A 25,444-nucleotide genomic window follows, 5' to 3' on the forward strand; every position below is an offset into this window, starting at 1 on the left:
CTGGCTAGTGCCTTGTTTGACACGCCTGGCTCACCCACTCACTCACACACACACACACACACACACACAGACGCACGCGCGCGCACCTTCCTTCCTGCGGCGGCCGTGGTTAGGAACAAAGTTAGACAAAAACGACCAGAAGACAAAAAAAGACAAACGCGTTTTTACGTTCTCACCTGAGCTGGCGGTCCGTGGAAAAAAAAAACTTCCAGGCGCCCGCGAGTGAAACCGCCACGATCAGCCAGAAGAGCCGCACAACAGGTCCACTGAGACCCCGCCCCACCCGTCTGAGCTGCGCCGGCAAGCTCATCTGACGCTCCTCTGTGGACAACAAACTGGTACCAGTCAAGTTCTATGCACAGTACAATATATACAGTATTTATTTAAAGTACTACAGCACTACTATATACACTATATTGTACAGTTTATGTACAATATGTAATGTACAACATGTGTAACATAACACTACACTTCCACTACCATATATACTGCTTATATATGTTTACATTTAACTTAGCATACGATACTGCAGTTCAACGCTGGACTGCAGTACATTTTTTTACATCAATAACTATAATAGATAATTCTGATGTCATCTCTATGCAACTGACAGCCACTAGGAGGCGTATTTTCATAGTATCAATGATACACTGTTTGGACTTAATTTCTCTTACTTGTCAGGTTTCATCCGGGTTACATTTTCCTGCCAATGCACAACTTTGACTTTTATTTTAAAACAGTCCAAAGTTTAAAGTTGTATCCTCACATTGAGACGTAAAAAAAGAAAGAGGACATAAATGTGTGTGTAGTAAATGCACACATACTGTATATTTATGTTGTACTTATAAGGGTGTGTGTTGCCTTCAGGTGAGGAGGCGACAAGCCCCACCCGCCTACTCTGTCAATCACCACCATGAAGACTTGTCAACAAGTTTTATTTTGAAAAGCAAGATAAAAATACTTTATCTTTTCAGTGACATCATCGGTGTCAAACAGGTTTTAGTCAATAATAAAAGTTAAATGACCTGCTGATTTGTCATCAGTAGAAAGATTAAAATTGGCACAATTTTATCGTCTCCTCTTGATGTTCAACTTCTGGTGACAGTGAGAACGCTGCAAAGAGAAACAAGGTAAAAAAAAATGGCTGACAGGAAGCTGACCAACATGCATTCAGAATAAAGCCACCAATGAAGGCTTCTTATTTCCTTTTAACACAGCAACCAGTTTAAGGTCAAACTTCATGTGTGTGTAAACATGTGATATTTAGTTACCCATCATCCTGTGCAGGTCTTCCTCAGGAAAGGGGCGTGTCATGTTCGGCAGGCGCTTCCCCCTGCCCCTCCCCCAGCAGGATGCAGAGCTCAGACAGACGCTGCTGCATCTTGGGGATTCCTGACAGCTGACTCTCCAGACGCAGCTTCTCTTCCTGAAAGGGGAGGAGTCACCGTGTTAGCCGCGGCCTGCACGCTTCAGCACTCTGAAAGTTCAAACACAGGCTCCTCCCACCACAACTTTACGTTACCCTTTGACCGCATTTGCAGACTTCTGGTCACGTCAGCGAAGGTGAAGGTCAAACAGGAAGTGGACACTCACCTGCAGAGACAGACGAGTGGACGCATCCAGAGGCTCAAAACGCCAACCGCCTTCGCCATCAAACTGCAGGATGTGAGAGTGGTACTTCCTGTGGTGGGACAGTGAGTAATATATCATTATATATACATTTTAGATATACATATTTTGGTTAGAAGTGTATGGCTGGTCTCAGCTAGCAGTTTGAAACTCTGCTGCCCCCTGCTGGCTGAAAACATATACTAGCGTGTGTGGACTATGTACATATGTGTGGGCGTGCACGTGCGTTCTGACCAGAGGGAGGGTCTATGTGTGATTGACAGCAGCGATATCCCGGCATCCTTTGCAGCCTGGAAGATGCTTCCTTCCACATCGATGCTCACGGCACTCGTGCACTCGTCCAGCAGGGCGAACCTGGGCCTTGACCAGACATGTGACCCGATTCAAATGAGTCATGTGACCCACTCCTTGCATCAGGGTGTTTTTTTTTTTATGCTCACTTGTGGTAGAACATACGAGCCATTCCCATTCGCTGCTTCTCTCCACCTGACAGGACGTCCTTCCAGTCACTCACTGACTCCCAACCTGACACACACACACACACACACAGTCACGGTTGTTATAAACACACAACACATGTACGCACACACACACACACACACACACACAGACCTCCCTCCCTGTCCAGGATGTAGAGAAGGTGCACAGTGGAAAGGATCTCCTCCAAACAAGCATCTGTGAGTCCTTTCTGGACCATCTGCTCCACAGAGTCTGGATAGATCACCTGATCCCTTAGAGTCCCCTCAGACATGTAAGGCCTGCACACACGCACACACACACACACACACACACACACACACCAATGTGACTTAAACCAGTGCCTGTGAACTGGACAGTTTTGAACTTGCATCCTGGAATACTGTAGTATGGAGTGTATGTGGTACTAGTACTAGTGTAGTATGTGATACTCTAGTACCGTAACACATAAGTAGTACCTCTGTGGTATGTAGAACATGTGGTGCGGTTCCGGTCGGTACAGGACACCTCCATAAACGGGCCACAGGCCGCTGAGGATGCGGAACAAAGAACTTTTCCCACAACCGTTGGGTCCCGTGATCAACACATCCATGTCATCGTCCACCTGTGACAAGCACGACATCAGCACGTCAACATAAAGAGGCCACACCCACTCTTCTCCTGTTTGACAGTTAAGACTTTACACAACACCAACAAGTATTATATTTGCATGTAAACACTGCTAAAGGATGATGGGCCAATCACAGTGCAGTGCCTGGCATGTGTGTGTGTGTGTGTGTGTGTGTGAGAGACCTGGATGTTGAGGCAAGACACAACCACATCCCCCGTGGGTGTGATGATTGGCAGGTTCTCGCAGCGAATCCCCTTCTCCACGCTGACCACCTGACCTGCAGCAGGACAGCGTGTGATATCAGCTGTGATGTCACTTCCTGTGCTAACACTTTTCCTCCTTTCACAATTGTCAGTGTCTTTCATGTGATTGTTTACAGCAATAAAATGAGGCTATCACAGCTTGGAGACCCGAGTTCGATTCCACCCTCGAGCATCTCTGTGTGGAGTTTGCATGTTCTCCCCGTGCATGCATGGGCTTTTTCCGGGTACTCCGGTTTCCTCCCACATTCCAAAAACATGCTAGGTTAATTGGCGACTCCAAATTGTCCATAGGTATGAATGTGAGTGTGAATGGTTGTTTGTCTATATGTGCCCTGTGATTGGCTGGCCGCCAGTCCAGGGTAGAAGACAGCTGGGATAGGCTCCAGCACCCCCGCGACCCTTGTGAGGGTAAGCGGTAGAAAATGAATGAATGAATGAAAGTGAGGCTAAAGCTAACTAGCAGTGGCCATAAGTCTTGCCTCTCATGCCCAGATGACCGCAGACTCTGTGACCGTGCTGTACCACCGCTCCCCCTGCTGGCGTCTCCTGGTCTCTGTCCAAGGACCGCTGGTAGATTCCCTCTTTGACATCCTCAAAGACATCCAACATCTCGGAGACGCGAGCTGTGTAGCCGGCTAGCTCTGTGACCTGGATGCAGACAGCGTCAGCATGTTAAGTAATCTAAGGAGGTGGGGGGGGGTTGGGGGCACCTCTTTATAAGAGCTCATGATCCTCTCCACGGCATCAGCAGCAGCGTTGAGAAGGTTTCTAGCTGTGGTGAAGGCCTGCGTCCTCTCGCTCACAAGCTCCTCCTCCTTCATTACCATGGCCGCCTGCTTCACATCGTCTGGGTCTGATGACATAATAGTGTCAGAGGTTTGTTGCCGAAACAGCAAACAAGAGCGTGTTTACCGTATTGGGAGTATCCGGTAGCGGTGATGATGGGTACGGCGACCATGACCAGACCGGAGGCGCTCCACACGTACTTCATGAGGAACTGCTCCAGCATGACATACCACAGACGCTTAAGCAGGATCTGATGGATCTGACGCGACAATGACGTGTAGCTCCTCTGCAGCTGGGCCATCTCCACCTACAAATCAAACGCACCCCACATGAGGAGCAGGTACGAGGAGTAGAATGTGTCCAGGAAGAAGCGGGGCCGCACCGTGTGGCCTCCGTAGAAAGCGATCTCTTCCGAATTAGCGATGATCCGCGAGTGCATGTGCCTCAGGTCACCTTTACGCCGCGCCTCCTCTGCCACCAGCTTCCCAAAACGAGGTGAACACGAACGCAGCACTTTAGCCGTTAGCGCCACCACCAAGCCAGCGATGACCGAAGGCCACGTGGTGTTGGCTCCTGCACGGGGGAGGGCCAAACAGCGCTCATCACTACATCTGCCGCTGTGAGACGTTAGTGGGAAGCAGGTGTGAGATGGGGACCTTTGGAGTGGGCGGTTCTCAGCAGCGTGTAGCAGGTGACGACGACGTCTAGGATGGGTTTGGTCAAGTTGGAGTAAAGATGAGCCACTGAGGCCGAGAACATGACGATATCCTCTGTCAGGGACTGGTCCGGGTTGGACAGGCGGGCGTCCATGTTGCTGACTCTGTAGTACGTCTGACATCACACACACACACACAAGTCATCTTCTTCTCAGTCACCCCTTCACATCACCTAACCTTTGACCTACCTGGTTGGTGAAATAGAGCTGGTACGCATGGCTGACCAGGCGTCCCCTGAAGTGCAAAGTCAGCTGACCTTCCAGGAACCGAATGGCGCTGTTGATGAAGGTGGCGGGAACGGCCACGAGCAGCCATTTTAGGAGCTGTAGCATGAAGGCACGCGGGTTTTTCTGCACGATACACTTGACGATCATGCCTGTGCACAATAAGGTAACCAAACTGTGGTCAGTATCTGCAATCTATGACCCCCGAAGAAGATGTGGCACCTATTACAACATAGGTTGCTATGTAAACAGGAAGTTAAAACTAAATAGACTCACACACACACAAACACACACTGACCGTCCAAGGTGGCGACATAGATGGACAAGAAGGTTCTGGATATGAGCGTGAGAGAGTGCAGGATGAGCACTGCCACCTCAGGACATAGTAACCGTGGAAACAACAGCTTTAACAGACGAGCAAGTCGCACCACAAACTCCTTGTTTGCTGATGGAGACCTACACACACACACACACACATAAAGAAAAAGTTAATGTAAATTATATAAAGTTACAGTACACATGTTCACATACCTGTTGTCGCTTCTCTTCTGTTTACTTGCATCCAAAATGGAGGAATTACTGACCACGCCCACATCAGAGTTAGTCCCACCCATTGGTTTAATCGTTGAACCCCCCTGAAAAATAAACACACTTGCAGTGGTTGTGTATGCACGGGTGTACATGCGTTGGACTCACCTGGATCCGCCTCCAAACATACGGCGACAGTTTCTTAATGGCATAAGCGGCGAGCACAGCGGCCATAAGGCTTTTGATGCGCGGGTTCCGCCTCAGCTGAGGCAACAGCTTCTGGTAGGTCAGCTGCATGTTGACAAGAGGTTGCTTTCCACCCACCGACGGGGCAGTACCTGCAGCAGGCCACCAGGGGGCGGTATTGGGGTTCAACTGAGACAGGGAACCATCATCATGCCAACCTTCGCTTGAGGTCACGTTGCACTGAAAAGTAAACATTTACATATGTTTGGGCTGCGTTATGTTATTGATCACATCATCATCGTGGGGATACTCTCTCAGAATTCACTTTATTTGCTTGCCTGTAAAGTAAAAAAAACAATTAGAAAATAATGTACTTGATGTACAGGAAAATGGACACCTAGCATACTTATGAGACCTGTTCCACATAATATTTCACATTATTTATTACAATACACTAATATGTGACTTTACTCACCTGTATACACCAGTCATTATTTGCACTATGACCCATTTATCATTGCACTAAAATTAATATATCTGCTCCTGCATATGCTCCTGTGTGTATATTTTGGATATCTTGTGTATATCTTGTATATATCTTGTTAAATTGCCTTTTTTACTCTACTGTTATATGCTATTTTTTAAACTTGACTACTGCAATGAAAGGAGAAGCTCTCCAATCTCGTTGTACATCTTGTATAATGACAATAAAGGCCATTCCATTCCATTCCATTCCATTCCATTCCATTCCATTCCATAGTAACCAGGAAAAGGGCATGAATTACATTGGCAAAACAGCGCCCCCGCTTGTTGCAGTACCGAAACCATGGCTGTGTGTCCCTCAAGTTATTTTGAAGGTAAAGCAAATTTGTAGTGTTCGCTCGGAGTGTAGTTTCATATCAATGTTGTCCCACTTAATATTTGCAGAAACATAATTAGTGTGCTCGCTTTTGTGACATATTGTAAACAATGTTATAGACCTTTATTACAAAATACTAAACAGTCAGTGTTTATATCAAAGTTCACTTACTAGAAAGTCCCTGTTGAGTTGGACCTCTCCTTGCTCTGACAAGACAAAGTATTGTAAAGAGAAAGTACCGTAATGTCGCACTTTAAGTGAATGTTGATATAGACGATGTCAGCACCGTTAGCTTAGGTCCGAGCAGAGAGCCTACCAGCAGGCTAGCAGCATCGAACGACTTAATTACGAACTCATTCCAACCTTGGTTGTCCACCAACAGTCCGGTTAGCGGTGCCGATGTCCCGGTTGAACGTTTGTTTGTCCAAACGTCAGCTAAAGCTAACAAGACCAACTTTGTTCGTGTGATCTCAGCATGAAGGAGATTAGTTTCCGGTGGAGTCTCCTTCATCTGATCCTTTGGACCGGAAAACGTACATAAACCCCGTTCTGCACTTGTTGGTAAACAGGAAACACGAGCATTGATCCGAGAAGACGTCTAACAGATTTAATGGCGTCAAAGTGCACTGGAAAGTTAGCTTTACCTGAGAGGACTGGCCGCGTTCCAATACTGACGTATGCTGCCCCTCCTACTGCCTTGCATACTCATCCTGCTTCCTTTTTCAACGATCTTATGACAAATGTGTTGTAACACTAATATTATTTTAGGAATTGTTTACTAAATAATGCTAACACTGTTTAATAATACTGTGACGTAATGCTTTTCATTCTGAACATTTTATTTTGTTACGATTCAATGTTTAATAATAATAAAAACAGCAACATGCAAGCAGGAAAGGCGTGAAGGTTTATTTGCAACAGACAATTTAATTTAATTTACATAAAATGTGTTGTCATGAAAGTGTGAAAAAGTACAAATGAGTCCAAAAAGATAGAAAAAGATTGTTTGTTTCTTTTTTTTTTTAAACATGTGCAGTTTTTCAAAGATACATGAACTGTACAAAGCAGTGCACCTGAACACGTCACAGCAGCAGGAGCCATGACGTCACAATGGCAGACAATCCTGGTTGGTCCATTAGGACGGCTGGTTTATTTAAATATTCACCTGTGTGCATGCTGTGGTCACATGACCGCTGCTGTCACAGTGATGTCATCACAAGTTATAAAATCAGTCAGTCCTCAGCAGCAATCAAAAAGGTGACAGGGTGGGCGGGACTTAGTTAAGTTCTAAACATTTGCAGCAATAACACAAACTGATGACGTGAGGGACGTGTCATGTGACCACAGCGTTATTTAAATAGTCATCATTAATCAATAATAACCAAAGTGATCGTCTTCGTCATGTGATTGTCACATCAGCTGATTGGTCAAATAAATAAAAACATTGTTCCTCTCATTCATTGTTGGCTGTCACCTATGAAGAACACGCCCACACCTGAAGGGAGTGGCCTGAGTCAGTGATGTCATCATGTGATGATGTCACCAGGTGTCCTGATTGATTCAAAGCGTTGTAGAAAACATCAAAGCCAACATGGCTGCCGTGTTTACAAGCGGATGTGCTTCAGGTTGAACCTGCTTATTGCTTTTTCTTCTGCAACTGGAAGAAGCTTTGGGCTGGTGGGCGGAGTCTTTGGGTTATGGTCACGAAATGTGAAAGGTTGCGGTCCCTGAGGCGGCAGCATACAAAGGCTCGGAGCCACCACCCATTTCCTGAAGTAGCGTCGGCCATTTTGATCATCCATACGACCCCCCCTTCAGCATCCTGATGGGTCAGACCAGAGTCCCTGGTGATGCTGGTTCCGCTGGTGCTTCTCTGAGAGACGTGTCCTGTTTGTGGGGAAGGGCGGAGTCAAGATAGAGCGAGCTGTCCGCAGACCTGCCAGAGAAAGAGAGATCGATGCAGTGTGTTGCCATGGTAACAGCCAGTCGGCACATAGTGTACCCACCTGGCGTGCAGCGGGTGTCCGTGGAAGGTGACAGAATGGGGCAGCGCCCCCTTCTTGCTGTGTGGTACGGCCCGAGGCCCCGCCTCCGTCTGATAGGTAGGCTGCGGGAGGACGCCGTGAGTCGTCCGTCTGCGTTGAAGAGCTCCAGTCTGACCTTTGACCTTCCCATTAGCCTGACTAGAGTGGGAGGAGCCTATGGTGTTCCTCAGGTACCAGTCCCTCAGTCCTGTCAATCAAGTGTTGTAGCGTCAGAGCAAACAGGAAGTGACCACATCTGTGTGGCGGGGCTTACCTTCCAAGGCGAGGGCCTTGTGGAGGCTTCTGGTAGCATCCTCGAGGTGTGCGTCCTGGGTGGGACCCAGCTGAGAGGGCTGTGGGGGCAACAGGTGAGGGTGGGGGTCCGGCTGGATGTGGGCCTCTGTCACAGGAAGGAACGGGCCGCAGGATTTGGTGCGGGTGACTTTAACGCGGCGCTGCTCTCCCATGTGGATATGGTAAGTGGGCGGGGCTCCTGAGGGGGGTTGGGCGGCGTGCCCGTTGTACTGTGGCGGCTGGTGCAATGTGATCGGCTGAGAATGCTGTCGCTGTTTGGTCAGCACATAATCCAGCAGAAGGTCACTGTAGCCCCGCCCTCGCCCCGCACCGCCTCCTCTCCATGCCCCTTCCGAGCTCTTGTTCACCGCCGGGGGGGCGTTAGTTCCTCTGGATCGCAACGCCCCCTGCAGTCCTGGCACTGCCCCCTCCTCTTCTAGAGGGGCTCCCCGGTCAAGGAGCCCGTCTGAGCTGTTACTGTGACGGGCCTCCTTGGCGTCCCCCGAGGCTGCCGCCTCAGATGGGCGGGAGCATGGCGAGCTGTCATGAGAGCGAGTAGGTTGCGGGGGCTGGAGTAGGAGGGGTCTGTGGCTCTGAAGAACCTCTGGATGCTCAGGCCTGAAATCAAAACAATTTTATTTTGACGTCATTTAGCTTAGCTTGTCTTAATTTAGCAGTAATGACCTGTTACACAATGAACTCCTTCTGGGTTTGCTGGGGTAGAACAGCTCCACTGGAGAACCAGCAGCCACCAACAGGGGGCGACTTTGAGCCGCAAACTCATCTGCCATGAAAACAGAACGATGACATCAACTTATATACTGTTGTGATGTCACAATGTGCGTTACCGTTGTCGTGTCCAGTAGATTCAGACGTGGAACTACTTTCTGACCTCACTGTATCATCTGCAAATAAAACATAAACATAAACATAAACATAAACATAAACATAAACATAAACATAAACATAAACATAAACATAAACATAAATAAACATGAGTGTGTTACCAGTATGGCAGCCTCTATGCACGGTCATCTTGCCATGCTGTGTCTGTGTGTTGTGTTCACGGTCATTGTGTTTTCTCAGCGCTCCACTAAATAAAGTTTTTTTCGACCTCACACGTTGACCATCTTCCTCCTGCCAAAACATATGAATCATATCATTTATAAACTCTATCAAATTCTATTGAAACATTCCGTTTTTAAAGTACCATCTCACCTCTACCCTGCACTTCCTGTTTGTCTGGCGTGAGCCCCCACCCCTTCGCCTCACACACGGGGGTTTCTCCCCGCTCGCCAAGGGGAAGTCAGCGGGCAGCGCACCTGTCAGCTCCTGTCCGGGCCAACGAGATCCCAGTCCAGTTCAGCCAACGGCGACGCTCACACTGACAAAACGTTACAACAACGTAACTCACCGCCTCCTGCAGACACATGCGCCTCAGCTCAGCCAATCGTACGCTGAGCAACGCCTGCAGGCTCCGCCTCCTCTCCTGTAGCTCCACCATGCGCTCCCTCTGCTTCCTATCCCAGCATGTGACCACCGCTACAAAACACATCATTACAACACAATCACGCACAAACAAACGCACACGGCTTTGTGTCTCACCAGGTGCTGGGATGAGTTCACCTTTGACCTCCATTGCTAGCCTCTCCCATGTGACTCCGTGTTCCTTCGTCCTCACTGATTAAATCTCTCACCTGGCCGGTGCAACACAGACAACAACATATTTAGACACACATTTAAAGGGAACAAGGTGACTGGATTTTATTTGCATGGAGGTCTCGTGTTTCAAGATGGCGCCGCCCGAGTGCTAGCTAGTTACGACAGCTCCGTGTCTCCTGAAGCGTTTTTAACGACCGCTTAAGCAAGTGTACAGCTATGGATGTTCATCTTAGTACGTTTGTAGCTTGCCGCTTGCGCCATTGTTGACACGCAGCTGTTAGCATATGCTAGCATCCCTTTGTTATGTTCACTGTGATTGGATATCCCCGCGGAAATATGGATTGGAGAGGCTGCATAGCGGGATAGACCAGTGAAAAAGACGGTATAAAGGTCTTCAAAGGCGGCATCAACTATGTTTACCGTATATCGTCATGGGGAACGCTAGAGTTGACTTTTGGATAAATTCAGTTTATGGAAAAAAAAATCTATATATATTTACATTTATATATATATATATATATATATATAACATATAATATTATATACATTTCAGTAAGTGGAGGTGATTATTTGTTTGTCCCATTGTGTTTACATCTGCGAAGAACCAATCACATGTGAAAATGAAAGTCATGTGACCAAAACCAAACAACAGAAATCGACAATCCCAGCAAGTCCACACACACACACACATAAGTAAGTCACATGACCTCAGCGGCATCAACATGACCTTTGGCCTGACACTGAAACAATGTGCAGCTGGAACAGGAAGTAGCATTGAACAGGAAACAGGAAGCGGGAGCCAGCCTTGAAACAAAAGGAAGCGTGTGAAGAGTTGAAGCAGAGTAAAGTGGTGTTTACATATTGCATTGCAATGTATTGCAATGCCGCATGTGGCCCCCGGGCCGTAGTTTGCTCACCTTTGTAGTAGGCTAACCAGCAAATTCATTCATTCATTTTCTGACGCTTATCCTCACGAGGGTGGGCAGACTACGGCGTGGGGGCCACATGCGGCCCACTAAGCGTTTGAATCCGGCCTGCCAGTTGCTTTCTAAGTATTTCAACTTTTAACATACAAACTGGCCTATATGTCTTATATAGTAAAACAAAAACAACAAAAGTGTGATGTGGTCATTCATTCATTTTCTACTGCGGGTACACCCTGGCCTGGTCGCCACACAGCCAATCACAGGGCACATATAGGCAAACAACCATTTACACTCACATTCATACCTATGGACAATTTGGAGTCGCCAATTAAGCTAGCATGTTTTTGGAATGTGGGAGGAAACCGAAAGAAAACCCACGCATACACGGGGAGAACATGCAAACTCCACACAGAAGATGGTCGAGAGTGGAATCGAACTCTGGTCTCTAACCAGCACAATTCATTCATTCATTCATTTTCTACCGCTTATTCCTCACGAGGGTCGCGGGTGTTGCTGGAGCCTATCCCAGCTTCAGGCAAGAGGCGGGGTACACCCTGGCCTGGTCTCCAGCAAGCCAATCACAGGGCACATATAGACAAACAACCATTCACACTCACATTCATACCTATGGACAATTTGGAGTCGCCAATTAACCTAGCATGTTTTTGGAATGTGGGAGGAAACCGAAAGAAAACCCACGCATGCACGGGGAGAACATGCAAACTCCACACAGAGATGGCCGAGAGTGGAATCGAACTCGGGTCTCTAAGTGATCCAATCCAAAAATGAGATGTCGAGTGCACATGCTCAGTGTCAAATCCAGAGGTTGTTTATAAAATTGCTGCAGAGTTTGGATTGGAATTGGGTAAGGGGGGGGTTTGATCAGATCACATTTAGCCTTTTAATAGCCGTGGTCTGGAGCTTTTGATCAGCTGATGAACCGCCCATTTCAGTTCAATGATTATTTGCGATAAACTCATTTTAGAACCACCTGTGCAAAAATATACGTGTCGCTAGTGGAGCGTTGTGCTCTGAAACAACATCAAGAGTGGAATTCTAAGTCAAGTGTTCCAAAAGTAAGTGTATCTGTGGCTAAAACCGTCATTAGCATGTCAATACGATGCACTCTTAACATCTTCCGACACCTATGAAAAGCACACTTCCCCCATTTTTAACACGTCCTACCATTTCATCAACACACACACACACAAAGACATGCAAATGCCAATTTCAATATTCATGCCTGTTGAAGCAGACACACGCAACCACTGTCAATGTGTTTATGGATACATGGATAGTATTGACCATGGTTGCCATATTTACTACATTACTAAATATTACTAAATATATCAGTGGTAATACTTTCAGGGACATTAAGTGAAGTTCTCGGAGGAAACAGCTGACTAACATCAACAACAAGAGAACGGTCCACATGAGACAGATATGGAGGACATGCATATAGGACACGCATATAGGACACGCATATAGGACACGCATTATAGGACACGCATTATAGGACAGCGACTACCTGAGGAGAGTTCCACTTCCTGTGTGCATATCATCCACAACGTTCCTTCCGTCTGCCTCCAACACTCAGCTGGTCCGCTCTGCTGGAAGAGGACAGCGCCCTGCAGGGAATCAAATACAGTCAACCGCTTCCTGTTTGGATTTTCACAATAAAAGCGGACGGGACAATGACTTATTGATATGTTCATGTTGTCAGTAGGGGGGCGGGAGATGGGGAACAACTTGAGGAAGTGAACGGGGGAGGGGCGGAGCTACTTTGTTTACTTTGTGTTTAGAGTGCTGCTCTCAGATTGGTTGCAATATGCAGTTCACTGTCAATACCTGGATGTTGTGCACTATTAAAAAAATGTGAAATAAAAAGTAAGGAATTGCGAGTGGACTCCAGGTTGTCCATGAGCGTGGATGGTTGTAGCTATAGCCTCACTTTATGTCCACCATATTACGCTTAACTGGTCTAGCAAGCCGTTGTCAGATTGTTGCCAGCATCGTACACACTTTATTCTACTCCTCTCACGTTGCTAGAAACCATTGTTTTCATTTTTCTGTGCTGTAGATCTTATTTGCTACTTTGTGTTTTGTTGTTGGCTGCGCGGTGGTCGTGTGGTTAGCGTGCAGACCTCACAGCTAGGAGACCCGAGTTCAATTCCACCCATCTCTGTGTGGAGTTTGCATGTTCTCCGGGTACTCCGGTTTCCTCCCACATTCCAAAAACATGCTAGGTTAATTGACAACTCCATGAATGTGAGTGTGAATGGTTGTTTGTCTATATGTGCCCTGTGATTGGCTGGCCACCAGTGCAAGATGGACCCCGCCTCTCCCCTGAAGACAGCTGGGATAGGCTCCAGCACACCACGGGACCATCGTGAGGATAAGTGGTAGAAAATGAATGAAAGAATTAATGTTTTGTTGTTCGGTTAGCATGTAGGCTACACATTCAGGAGATCGGGGGTTCGATTCCCCCACATTACAAAATTAAATTACAGAAATAAAATGTACTTCCAATTATGAGTAAAGTGATGTTCCTGACTAAGAAAAACAAATTTGGAATTACTTAATTTGTTTGAATAAATACAACTTCCAATTAAGTAATAGTTACTTAATATAGTCACAGATTTTGTTTTACAGTAAGTAAAATTGACTTGATATTGTAATATTAAATTTTACTTTGATGATTTGCGTGCAAAAAGTACATCTAAATGTTTTTTTCAGCGCCAAGTGTCTACTTGATACTTTTATAGAAGTATCCATAGTAGAAAAGTCAAATTTAGTTCACATAAAGGTGATATGGTTCAGAAAAGATGACATGAAAAAAGACATCTCATCAAAAGAGGTGTCATTTTCTTTTCCCCCGTGACTTTGAAATGCCCTTGAACACCCTCGGGTCCTCCCTTTGATGTAAAGTCCTATAATCACACACTCAGACATGCACTGTGTGATGAATGTAGGTCAGGCTGCTGATGCTGGCATGGCAACAATGTAGAAAATCCCAAACGGTGAATACTTGACTGCGATTGGCTGAGAGAACCAAGCAGGGAACCAATAGCCTTGCAACCCTTGGGCGCTGTGTGTCTGTGTCCTTGTTTTCATCCTGTTGCGGGGATCTGTTGACTTTAACCATCAATAAAATGACACGTTAATAAGTTTGTGTCTTATTTTAACGATAGCTATTGAGTGATAGTCCATGTTTGTATAAGCATTGAGTATGCCATTTTAACAGCGTGTTAAAAGATGTGTTTAAATGTTTGTTTTTTTTGGAATGAGGATACAAAGTGACAATAAAATCCATCCTGTCCTAAATTATCGAAAATATTGAGACAATTCTTGACATTTCATGCTGCATTCTGCATATATTTGTTTAAATAGTTACAAATTGTCGAAGTTATATTTAAGCTGTTGCGATAGATTCCAAAAAAAATTCACTTTTAACAGTCATTTTCCGATGCCAGTCATGTGACGTGTGTCACGTGATTTTTGTGCTTAATTAACCGACTTACTCGCTGTTTTTAAATAGCTTGTCTTCATTACATTAAAAACAAATATTGTGAAAACGATCACAATCGCGTTGTTTTAAGTATTTCCCGTTTCCCATCGTCACAAAGTAACATGAAGGCTGTACTGCAGGTTGACTCGTGCACGCACGCACGCGCACTGCGCAGGGCGGGGATGCCGCCACAATAACAAGTGGTCCTCTGCTATTCCAAACTCTGATACTGGATTTTCACCAGCTTCTAGAAGCGCATTAAAGCGTTTTTTTAAAGATGTTTGTACGAAAGGACGCCTTCTGTAAGCTTTGGTGTAACACTTTTATAGCATAATGCTCGCTTTCCCGTGTCCCTGAACGTAACACTAAAAATGTCCACATTGTCAACGGAGTCTGGTGTGTGTGGAACATGCTTTACCTGGACCACCTGCGCGCGCATCCGTCTGTCCGTCCACAAGCTGCATCACGCTGGTAAAAGGCTGATTGTGCCAAGTCAATTGATTGATTGATTGACTGATTGTCGCCTCGCGCAACCCCCCACGCGCTGCTCAATCATCTTCATCATCATCCTCTGCCCGTCTCCTCAATAAGCTCCATGTGCACCACGAGGCGCGTCACCGAGAAGACGCGAGCACGCGCCCAGACTCCATCAAGGCTGCTGGGGGAGGATGAGAATCGATCGATTAACTAACCCAACTAAGAAGATACCGACTGTGAACATGTTTGAGTCAGCATAAAGAACAATAAATAACTTTATAACATTTCGGCAGACGAATAAAATAAAAATAAACTCCTTAGTTAGCAGCTAGCATGCTATTCGATTATTGGTTAACAATGCTATCTTGTAGCTAGCGCCCTCTTGTGGCTTTCGGTAGAACATGGACTTAGTGAGGACAAGCGGCATATTAGATCGATATTGTCAGTCTTCATAAAGACCCCAGGCCAGCTGTTAAAAATGATCTAAAAATCTTTATTGTCAGAGAATATTCACAAACATGTCAACGATCACTTCCTGTGGCCCACACACTTTCACTGTCTTCATCATGATCACACGCCAACAGAAACAAAAACAAACAAAAAAAACACTAGTGGAAATGTTTTCTGACATACTTTTACATATATATAAAAAAGAAAAGCTAAATTCTTTTGAATATTTTGTTGCTACTGGGAAAAAAAATAATTTATATTCCACTACTGCAGAGGCTCCACCCCCCCGGCATCACACCTCATCAGACCTTTGACCCTTTGTCATGATGGCAGATTTCTTTTCGACTGGATTTACTTCCTCTGAAGGTGAATTGCTGCCGTCTCCATGGCGACAAACAAACGCAAGAATGTTGTGATTGATCAGTAATGTACAAATATCCTACAAGTTTTATCTTTGAGTTCTTAAGACAACCAAGCGCAATCCTCAGGACAGCATGGAGTCCTCTGATTGGTCGCCTCTGAACTTCTTTGGTCCGCCAGGTTTACTGAGAAGAGAAAGACATCCAATGAGATGACAACCTACGTTAAAAATGTTGATGTCACATGGTCACTCACACGTCAGGAGAGACGGCCACTCGCTTGCCGGTTGCTTTGGTGTCTTTGCTGGTTTCTGTGGAGGACAAAAAGACACAAGAGGTCACATGCTAAGTCGGACACGATGGAGGACTTGCCAGACCCGACGCTGCTGCGATGCTCCCGCTCACCTTGAAGCCACCGAACCTGCGTGGCCGGCCCGTAGCCCTTCTGGTTGCGAGCGGCGATGCGGAAGATGATGGCAGGCTTGGTGGTGTGATCGATGTGGGCGTTGCTGAGGCTGGATGTCTGGACCAGGCAGGATGGGTTCGGGCCGAAGTAGACCCTCATGAATGCCAGCTGTGCCGGACCAGACCCCGAGGTGCTGGTGGTCTGGCTGGACTGGATGGCCAGGTACACTGAATACTCAATGATCTTTCCCGATGTGACGGCGGGAGGCTCCCATGTGAGCTGAGCTCCGCCCACATTCTGCAGGAGAACAATGAGGTCACTGAAAAACTGTACCGCCACAGACATGAGTCTCTATCACGGCCCCCCGCAAAGCTGTCAAATAAACAGTCCCCGTCCCACCAAGTCATGGCTTTAAGGGTTTCGGGACTAGTGGCCTCACCTTGCTGATCTTGATAGCGCAAGGTGCTCCTGGGAAACCGGGAAGACATGTTTTAAACGCAGACACCTCGGAAAATGCCCCGCGGCCACAGATGTTGATGCCAGCCACCCGGAATTTGTACGCCGTCCCCGGCTGAAGCTCCACCTTCTTCATCCGACTGTAGTCTGGGGGCACGCCTGAGTCATGCTGTGCGGGAAGAGCGCTCTTATTTTGGCAAATGCTTCCTGAGGAGTAAAGTATTTTGTTGTGGCGTGCTCTTACATCGATGGCGACATCGTCAGGGATGTAGTAGTGAGAGACCACCATGTTGGTCACCCTGACGATCCCCACGTCAAACCACTGGTTGTCTTTGGCGGACGTCTTCGTCTCCATGACGCCATGTTTCTATACAAACAGTTAACATGTTGTTTGTCACGCTTGGGTCTTGGTGATCATGATGTCGAGCTGCTCACCGTCACATTTGCGCCAATGCCGTTGGACACATCAGGAATGGTGGTGGCGTCAGTTTTCCCGGCGCTGGCCGTCAGAGGAGGAGTTGGGCCAAAGGTGCTGGCCAATCGGGCCACTGCGCTGGTCACGGCCGACGATGTCACCTCAGGGCCGTTGCTCTCCGCCATTGGGTCGTTGAGGCTGTCTGCTGGAGCCAGACCCTCTGAGAAAAAAAGACTGGATTTCAGAATTTTGTCACGTGTGCAGTGTGTGTGTGTGTGTGTGTGTGTACCTGTGGGCACGGCCCCAGGCTCCGCCTCCTCCTCTGCTTGACCATGCACGTCCTGCAGCTGCTGCTGCTGTTGAACCAGAGCAGCGAGCTCCTGCTGGGTCAACACGATAGGAATGGACTCCGCGTCACCTGCGGAAAAAAACGCATGTACGTCGTGTTCCCGGAATTCCCGTCGACATCATACTTTCGAAATGTGCGCGTCGTACCGATGTGTCCCGCCGCTTGCAGCACAGCCTGTATGGTTGCATGCTGAACCTCGTCTGTTGTCGTGGAAACGGCCAGCTGATCGGCCGTCACCATCAGTGTCGTCGTCCCAGAGTCCATCTCGCTGCTGACAGCTTCTGATGACATCAGCTCCTGAGGAGGCGTGTCCGTGGACGCCATCTGAGCATGAGACAGACAGGAAGATCAGAAGGTGCACGCTACTCATGTCCACACAAAGATGTGCGTGCGTGTGAGTGTGTGTGTACCTGTGCGGCCTCACTGCCCTGCAACAACGCCGCTGATGAGGACATGACATCCTCTGATTGGCTGTCCATTTGCATGGGCTCCTCTGCGACGGCCATCACCACAGCGACGCCATCGCCCTCAGCCTTGACCACATCCTCTCTGACCAATGATGAGATTTCCTGCCAAAACACACACACAGATGCCAGTCATGATTATGATGATGATGATTAGTGTCTCTCTCTCACTTACAGGTATGGAAGGTCCAGGTGTGGGCGTGGCCTGTGTAACCATGGTAATGGCTCTGCCCTGGCTGATGGTGGCAGATGAGGAAGGCTCAGAGGATGAGGAGGAGGGGGCGGGGTCTGTGGAGTCTCCTTGTGCAACGTCTCCGCCCTGTTGAGCTGCAGACCGAATACAGGAAATGAGATAATTTCAAAATAAAAGGCATTATACTGCTGGTGTGTTGGTAGGCTACCTGTGGCTGTGGTGGCAGTGTTGGTGGTTCCGGTCTCGTGGGTCTCGCACGGCGGATTGGAGCACACCTGCAATCTCGTCACATGTTAAAAAGGGCGTCCACGTGAGGTCCGGACAGGCGACGACGACGACAACAACTATAGCCTCACCTGTGGCAGTCCTGCTCCTGCTGTGGTGGTGGTGTTGGTGGTTCCGGTCTCGTGGGTTTCGCACGGTGGATTGGAGCACACCTGAAATCTCGCCTCATGTCACAAGGGGGTCCACATGAGGCCCAAACAGGCACACTGGACAACGACAGCCTCACCTGTGGTAGTCCTCCTGCTCCTGTTGTGGTGGTGGTGTTGGTGGTTCCGGTCTCGTGGGTTTCGCACGGTGGATTGGAGCACACCTGCAATCTCGTCACATGTTAAAAAGGGCGTCCACGTGAGGTTCGTACAGGCAACGACGACAACTACAGCCTCACCTGTGGTAGTCCTCCTGCTCCTGTTGTGGTGGTGGTGTTGGTGGTTCCGGTCTCGTGGGTTTCGCACGGTGGATTGGAACACACCTGAGGACGGACGAGTCAGTGTTTAGGAATCCCCAAAACCTCATCATGCTCATTAGCGGCTCACCTGCTGCACTTGACTTGTACCCGCCATCACCACAGTGGCAGTGTTGGTTGTTCCAGTCTTGTGGGTCTCACAGGGGGGGTTGGAGCACACCTGTGGAAGAAGAGGACATAAATAATGAGAAAGTCCCTCTTCTCGTCATGCTTGTTAGCACCACAAATTATTTTCTCGCCTCTCACCTGCAGCACCTGACTTCCGCCAGCCGTTGCCACTGTGGCGGTGTTGGTGGTTCCGGTCTCGTGCGTCTCGCAGGGTGGGTTGGAGCACACCAGGGTCACTGCAGCATTAAATAAAAACTGGTGAAAGCTTGAAGAAAAAGGATTTGAAAATGGTTTCATATTGCCATGACAGTGTCACTAAAACTATTCCCGTAATGCATCTGGAATTTTAGCCACAATGCATGAGGGTCTTTGGGGTTCTATCCAAGCGGACCGCCTTACCAATAGACACAAGCGAGACATTGGAGGCGGAAATTAAGAATTTGGACTCCTTCCTATCAGTAAAAGTGGTTATTGTGGCAAAGTGTCCTACCAGTGGCCGCAGCGTCTCCCTTCTCGCCCTCCGCGCTGCTGCTCGTTAGAGTGCTCGTCGTACTTCCTGGTTCCTCCGAGGTAGGAGAAGCCATGATGGAGACGGGTAGATCCTGGACCAGTGGCTGGGATTCTGCGCCACTCGGGGTTGTGATAAGGGTCACCTGCGATGACACAAATATAGTAGCACTACGGACGCTTCCAAAACCTGAACCAGTGAGATGCGTCCAACCTGCTTGGGTCCAGAAGCAGCAGCTGTCACAGAGGTGACCTGGCTGGCAAGCGTGGCGATGGTGGCCAGAGTGGTGATGGGCGTGGCCAGGGATGCATTGATGTTGGGGGCCACTCCTGCCACTGTCGTGGACACACTTCCTGTTATCGTCCCCAGACTGGGCACACCTGCGGGGGACAGATGAGTGGCACCGCTTTTAGTCAATGCATGCACAATTAGAGACCATGACAGGAAGCATCTGGAGTTTACTTGTAGTCGCCTTCACGACCAACGTGGTGACGGCGGGCTTGGTGCCGGTGATGCTTGGCGACACTAGTCTGACTCCGCCCTTTGGAACGGTCCTGAGGATGGTACCTGCCGCCCCTGGAGCTCCCTTCAACACGACCTGCATACAGAAACGTCATGTGACCTGTGTGAAGACCCTCGTTTCGAAGAACAGGACACTGAACAGGCGAGGCTCACCTGCGTGACACCCGGCTGGCCCGCGGATATTTTGGGGACAGTGGTGATGATTTTTCCTGCAGTGCCGGGTGTCATCACCTTGGTCGTGAGGATTGTGATTGGACAGTTGCCACCTACAGAGAGAGGAGCTTCCGTCAGGTGTGCTACATGTGTATAGTATGTTGTCATGTCACACGTCAAGTGAAAGCAAGTCCTCATTGGTGGAAACATTCACCTACCCTCCCTTTGGTGAAAACGTTTAACAATGTTCCACACAATTAAGACTCTGTGGATGTGCAATTGATTGAGGCTATGTCATTTGCGATCGTACCTGCCCCACCCTGCAGCGCCGACACAGGAATGGTCTTGATAATGGTGGTACCAGGTTTGGTTACCATGGAGCCGGCCTGTGGGCTGCTGAGCACAGTGGTCTGTTTGCCGTCTGCAGAGGTCACCAGCTTCAAGATTGTTCCAGCAGGGAGGGCGCCCTTAGTCTGATATGTACACATGACACAGTTAGGGTACATACTTTTGCTAACACCGGCACAAGGAATGAATCCTTACCTGCAGGATCTGAGCAACAGAACTGCTCGCACTCTGACCGGCAACCGTGACGCTCTGCGCAGGTTTGGTCTGCACCACAGACATCACCTTTCCCAAGTTGCTGATCTGAAAGAGCGGGGATGTGTGATGTCATCACATGAACCCACGTGACCCTGGAGGTCAGAATGAGCTGACATTTACTCACCAGAGTGCCGCCAGCTCCCACCCCGAGCGGGCTGTTGACTAGCGTGTAGGTCTTGGTGACGCCGCCCACCACTGTGGTAACCACCTGAGTCTGGGGGGTGACCGTCACCGTTCCAGATTTGTGCACCGTGATAATTGGGCGGCTGGAGGTTCCGGGGGCGGAGACAACTGTGGCCCCGCTGACCTGAGCAGCGGCCGTTTTCAGGATGCGAGTTGCCGAGTTGCTGACCTGCCAGGACAGAAAGTCCACACCAGTCAACAGGTAGTCCGGGCATGCCCGTTGTTGACATGTGGACTCTAGGAAGATGAAATGCTACCATGGTAACGGGAAGGCTAACAGATCCTGGAGTGACTGCCACAGTCTTGACAATGGTGGCTCCTGCTGGCACATTGAGCACGGTGGCTGTGGCGGGGGGGATCTTGCGGGTCGCTGCGGCCGCCGCTGCCAGCGCGGCCATGCCACTCATCTGCGGACTGCTGCCGATTGGCTGTCAGCAAACAAATTAGAACTTTAGTCCTCATTGCACAATAGCAGCGTTTAATAAAGAGGAAGTCGACCTACTGTGGTTTGACTGGCCGGTGTGGGCACCATCATGCGAACACCTGCAGGAAGCGTGGTTGCAGCGACTGGGGACTTGGGCGTGGCCTGGCGCACTGTGACGATGGAGGCGCCACCTGGGGCTCCTTGTGTGGCCACCTTGAGGACTGCTGCAGAAAGACAACTAGTTCAATTCTCACATGAACACATCAAATGTCTGCATAAACAAAACAAGAGTGTTATTAAAAAAACATCTCACGCATTGCATGGGGGACTACATCTTCCTTAATCTTACACACAGGCATTACAATTTGTTGAAGATTTAGCCACAATGTGGATTTTATCGCATTTTATACCGTCACATTGTGATATATCCCCAAAATATTGTGATATATGCTAAATGTACTGTATAAATAAATGAAACTCACCTGGCCCTTTAGCAGCAGCAGCCAATGGACTTGCAGATGTAGCTGCTGTGGGGGAGGGAACCAACGTAATGCCAGACAGCTGTGGCGTTTTGTTAGTGGGGCTGGCCGCAACAGAGACGGGGCTCTTGGGCGAGATGGCTCCAGCAGTAGCGGCGGAGGCGGCGGCGGTTGGGGTTGCCGTAGGTGTGGCGGGAATGTCGTACTTCTGTATCTGTAGCAGGTAGGTGTCTGCTGTCTGTGATGGCCCCCAGCTCACCTCCAGAGACGACGTGTTAGCCCGTACCAGCTGGACTCGCGATGGAGCAATGGGACGCTCTGACGACGCACAAGAAAGACCGGTTGAGACCAGACCGGGGGAGTGACATCCTGCAGAACGGCGCCCGCACTCACGTGTCTCCAGGTACCAGAGGTCCTTGCAGCAGACCTGGTTGTTCCAGGCCTTCCTGTATCCATCTCTTCCGCTCCAGATGTAAAGTCTGGAGTTGATGGCGACGCTGCAGTGACCCGCGCGAGCTCGAGGGATGTTCTCCTCCACGCTGTCCATCTGCACTGTCTCCCAACACAGTGTGTCTGTCCACACACATTGTGTCTAATTAAGCCATGTGTGCATCAGTTCCGCTTCGGAATGAACAAATTGATTGATTGTGGGCAACTGAATGTTAATTAAGCACGAGGAAAGGTGGTGTTCCTCTCCGCCTCCAAATTACTTTTTACACCTCCATCAGCTTGTTAAAAGAATAGATGGAACAAATAAATTACTATTTAATTTGTCACCAAGTTGAATTTATACATTTTGCTTGTTTCTCACAGCAAACTGGGGCGCGTTCAGACTCAGACTCGGACTGTGTGTGTGTGTGTGTGTGTACCTAGGTTGAGACAGGCCAGTGTGTTGGTGCACTTCCACTCCTTCTCGTGTGTCGCCACTTTGACGTCGTCCATCACCAGAGGAACCCACCCTCCAAACACATACATCCTGACAGACAGACAGACAGACAGACAGGAGGTGAGACAGAAACTGCGAAGCTAATGTCAGCATCTTGCATCACGTTACTTGTTGTGGATGGCGGTGGCGGAGTGCAAGCTGCGGGGCAGCGGTGCGGTCCCAGTGAGGTTTGGTTTGCTCCAGACGAGCGAGTCTGTGATATAAATGAAAAGGCAAGGAGTTAATAGCGTAGCACACGCGTCACATGACTCATTAGGTCCCGTAGCGTAGTGTCAGTGGACACACCAATGTCGAGTATCCAGAGGTCGCCCAGTCGACAACCGCTCATCCCACCATAGATAACCAGGCGGTTGCCTCCGCGGCCGCTTGCCACCACCGCCGTGTGGCTCTCTCTGGGCGGCGGAGGCTGCCCAGACGTCACTGGAAGGTCCCAGCTGACCACGCTGGAGCCCTGACGCAGCTCCAGACAGTACAGGTCATTCAGGTACCTGAAGAGAGGTCAGAGGTCACAGCATCTAGAAAGAGAAACAAGCTAATCTGTGTTTCTTACCTGGGAATGTTGTTCTTGGGATCCTCGCTATCATTGGCCAGTCCTCCAAACAGGAAGCAGCGAGTGCCAATCAGAGAGAAGCTGTGGCCAAGGCGGGGACATGGCAGCGGGTTGTTCTTTGGAGCTTTCGCTTTCAGCCGCTTCCATTCCCACCGACTGGCCTGATGGCAACACATGTTTAAATTGCAGCTACTTCAAAACAAGCACCCCCCCCCCCCCCCCAGTGAGATCACATACCTGCAACTCGTACAGGTCGTTGCTATATTTTCCATATTCCACCATTCCTCCAAACACCAATAGCCTGGTGCCGTCACACACAAATCCGTAAGCGGCGCACCCAGGTGGGACATCGCCTCGGACAGCAGGGATGAACCACTGGTTGGTAGCTGTGTGAGAGTGGGAACACCAACAAATGAGACCTAAGGAGCTGTCAGCAGGATGCTTGGAAGATACCTTAACATTCATTTTTATACACAACTACTTCTCACTGCCATGTTACACAAAGCTTATAATTTATAAAGTCTTTCGTCACTTCGCAGTTTTAATTAGAGTTTGTTTGTTTCTCACTGAAGTTCAGCAAATAATTTAAAGAATGACAGTTTTCTTGCTAAAGGCGCCGTCCAGCTAGAGAGGGGCGTGTCCTAATTACGTCACGTTGTTTTCAGTAAAACCGCGCCATTTCTCTTTGGAGCACCCACCTCTTCGTTACCAGCTAGCTGCTAGTTTAGCCTAGCATGTCAACATTCCAAACAAACATGGTTAATTCATGCCAAAATGACTGTTTTCCCCCTAAAACACGAACGACGACCTTGTATTGTCAATTTCTGATTACTCAATCGCCTCGACATTCACTAAGCGTTCACTTACAAAAAACAACGAGTCCTGGTTAGCAGCTAAACACCTCTGTTTACGTAAATGTGCACAGAAATTGCATATTTAAATAATGGTTTCATTACAGATGTAAACGTTCATCTCAAATGTTGTCGGTACCTGTGTTATAGACGTGCAGCTCGTCCACGATGCCCTCATTACCACCACCAAACACCACCATGAGCTCCTTGATGGCGACGGCCCGATGTCCGTGACGGGGCCGCGGCACAGGACCGCTCCATCCCAGGACGCGCTTCCAGCGAGGCTGAAGCACCACTGGCTGACCTTCCATGTTGTTTTTGTCAGAGTCCAGCACTAATATGCCTTGCTGGGGGAACACCAAACGTAATGTTTGCCAAAGAGGCTCCGTCCGCAACTAGCTTAGCATTAGCCCGCTAACTAGCCGGCTGATTCGATGCAAAGGATGCTAGATACTAACTAGGCGCTGATGGTTAAAAGTCAATTAGCTGTCGCTAATTTTAGCAATGGAATATTTATCCCAGATTCGAGAACTGCAGTGCCACTGTGGAAACAAACGCCCTCACTCGGTTCTGTAGTTTGTAATGGTTCCGCTGTGTTGTTGACTAGCATAGCGAGCGCTGCGGCCAGTCCGCCATTTTCTGCCGGTGAACAGGGGAGAGCATTCAGGAAGTGAACATAGCCGCCGGTCGCTGTAGGCTCACGGGAACAAAATGAAGCAGACGAACACATCCAGACCCGGGCCCGTTTCTTGCTGTGGTGGCGACATGCAGTCGTGTGACAGAGCACTCGTGGAAATGCAATGACTTCGGTTAAATGTGCGGAGCGGCTCTGCTTGCTGGGATGGAAGCCGCCATCTTGCTGCTAACAGTCACCAAACAAAACCGAGCAAGAGAGGCAAATGGCAGCGGGAAGCTAACCGCTAAGCTGCTCGCAGCTAACAACAAGCTAACTGCTAATGCTAAGGCTTCCAGTGAAATCGACAGAACATCTGAATCAGAAGAATCTGCTTTGTTGGCCACGTCTGTTTACACAAAAAAGGAATTTGACTTCGGTTCAATGTGAAGACAATCACTGGACTCTTTGGTTGTAAACATTACCGAACACCCG

At 48.6% G+C, this 25,444-nt stretch overlaps 3 protein-coding genes across 6 annotated transcripts; all 3 read right to left on the bottom strand.

Annotated features, from left to right (window-relative positions):
* Positions 1–919: 919 nt before the first annotated feature.
* abcd1 (ATP-binding cassette, sub-family D (ALD), member 1) lies at positions 920–5,830 on the bottom strand. The gene is made up of 17 exons (XM_078798015.1): positions 5,402–5,830; positions 5,237–5,340; positions 5,004–5,161; positions 4,670–4,857; positions 4,422–4,596; positions 4,148–4,338; positions 3,892–4,072; positions 3,690–3,832; positions 3,459–3,627; positions 2,899–2,993; positions 2,565–2,710; positions 2,242–2,387; positions 2,070–2,154; positions 1,864–1,989; positions 1,594–1,681; positions 1,272–1,426; positions 920–1,113 (listed from the first exon to the last, which is right to left on the bottom strand). Exons 1-16 carry the CDS (start codon positions 5,672–5,674, stop codon positions 1,295–1,297), a joined length of 2,400 nt encoding a protein of 799 aa, XP_078654141.1. The 5' UTR covers positions 5,675–5,830; the 3' UTR covers positions 920–1,113; positions 1,272–1,294.
* Positions 5,831–7,162: 1,332 nt separating this feature from the next.
* ccdc120a (coiled-coil domain containing 120a) lies at positions 7,163–15,315 on the bottom strand. 3 transcript variants are annotated; one of them, XM_058083998.2, is made up of 11 exons: positions 15,111–15,315; positions 12,713–12,812; positions 10,202–10,293; positions 10,011–10,138; positions 9,815–9,928; positions 9,604–9,733; positions 9,445–9,501; positions 9,281–9,380; positions 8,577–9,214; positions 8,285–8,510; positions 7,163–8,165 (listed from the first exon to the last, which is right to left on the bottom strand). In XM_058083998.2, exons 3-11 carry the CDS (start codon positions 10,233–10,235, stop codon positions 8,093–8,095), a joined length of 1,500 nt encoding a protein of 499 aa, XP_057939981.2. In that variant the 5' UTR covers positions 10,236–10,293; positions 12,713–12,812; positions 15,111–15,315; the 3' UTR covers positions 7,163–8,092. The 3 variants fall into 3 exon arrangements, with proteins under 3 accessions (XP_057939981.2, XP_057939980.2, XP_057939979.2); XM_058083997.2 differs by having other exon boundaries at positions 7,163–8,214; positions 10,011–10,135; positions 15,111–15,314; XM_058083996.2 differs by having other exon boundaries at positions 7,163–8,214; positions 15,111–15,314.
* Positions 15,316–15,646: 331 nt separating this feature from the next.
* On the bottom strand, positions 15,647–25,241 carry hcfc1b (host cell factor C1b). 2 transcript variants are annotated; one of them, XM_078797628.1, is made up of 32 exons: positions 24,476–25,240; positions 23,723–23,871; positions 23,486–23,646; positions 23,221–23,423; positions 23,044–23,128; positions 22,859–22,965; positions 22,383–22,562; positions 21,993–22,307; positions 21,589–21,734; positions 21,344–21,514; positions 21,028–21,255; positions 20,844–20,948; positions 20,611–20,773; positions 20,301–20,413; positions 20,088–20,223; positions 19,839–20,005; positions 19,608–19,770; positions 19,256–19,353; positions 19,080–19,169; positions 18,932–19,015; positions 18,773–18,856; positions 18,470–18,536; positions 18,244–18,395; positions 18,015–18,173; positions 17,751–17,928; positions 17,545–17,673; positions 17,276–17,475; positions 17,085–17,207; positions 16,824–17,009; positions 16,384–16,681; positions 16,235–16,289; positions 15,647–16,164 (listed from the first exon to the last, which is right to left on the bottom strand). In XM_078797628.1, the coding sequence occupies exons 1-32, from the start codon at positions 24,645–24,647 to the stop codon at positions 16,104–16,106; spliced, it is 4,728 nt and encodes a 1,575-aa protein (XP_078653754.1). In that variant the 5' UTR covers positions 24,648–25,240; the 3' UTR covers positions 15,647–16,103. The 2 variants fall into 2 exon arrangements, with proteins under 2 accessions (XP_078653754.1, XP_057939974.2); XM_058083991.2 differs by lacking the exon at positions 18,773–18,856 and having other exon boundaries at positions 24,476–25,241.
* Between the last annotated feature and the right edge of the window lie 203 nt (positions 25,242–25,444).

Source organism: Doryrhamphus excisus, linkage group LG17 (assembly GCF_037039965.1).
Source record: "Doryrhamphus excisus strain RoL-2023G ecotype Guam linkage group LG17, RoL_Dexc_Guam_v1.1, whole genome shotgun sequence".
In the NCBI taxonomy this organism is placed as follows: domain Eukaryota; kingdom Metazoa; phylum Chordata; class Actinopteri; order Syngnathiformes; family Syngnathidae; genus Doryrhamphus; species Doryrhamphus excisus.

Coding starts and splice junctions, on each gene's coding strand:
- abcd1 (XM_078798015.1), bottom strand. CDS start 5,674: ATGTTTACTTTTCAGTGCAACGTGACCTCAAGCGAAGGTTGGCATGAT. Junction 3,833..3,891: donor TACCGGATACTCCCAATACG/GTAAACACGCTC, acceptor TTATGTCATCAG/ACCCAGACGATGTGAAGCAG. Junction 3,628..3,689: donor TCATGAGCTCTTATAAAGAG/GTGCCCCCAACC, acceptor GTCTGCATCCAG/GTCACAGAGCTAGCCGGCTA.
- ccdc120a (XM_058083996.2), bottom strand. CDS start 10,235: ATGGAGGTCAAAGGTGAACTCATCCCAGCACCTG. Junction 10,139..10,201: donor TGAACTCATCCCAGCACCTG/GTGAGACACAAA, acceptor TGTGTTTTGTAG/CGGTGGTCACATGCTGGGAT. Junction 9,215..9,280: donor AGGAGTTCATTGTGTAACAG/GTCATTACTGCT, acceptor TTTTGATTTCAG/GCCTGAGCATCCAGAGGTTC.
- hcfc1b (XM_078797628.1), bottom strand. CDS start 24,647: ATGGAAGGTCAGCCAGTGGTGCTTCAGCCTCGCTGGAAGCGCGTCCTG. Junction 20,949..21,027: donor TGGGAGCTGGCGGCACTCTG/GTGAGTAAATGT, acceptor CCGCTCTTTCAG/ATCAGCAACTTGGGAAAGGT. Junction 16,682..16,823: donor GCGCTATCAAGATCAGCAAG/GTGAGGCCACTA, acceptor GTTCTCCTGCAG/AATGTGGGCGGAGCTCAGCT.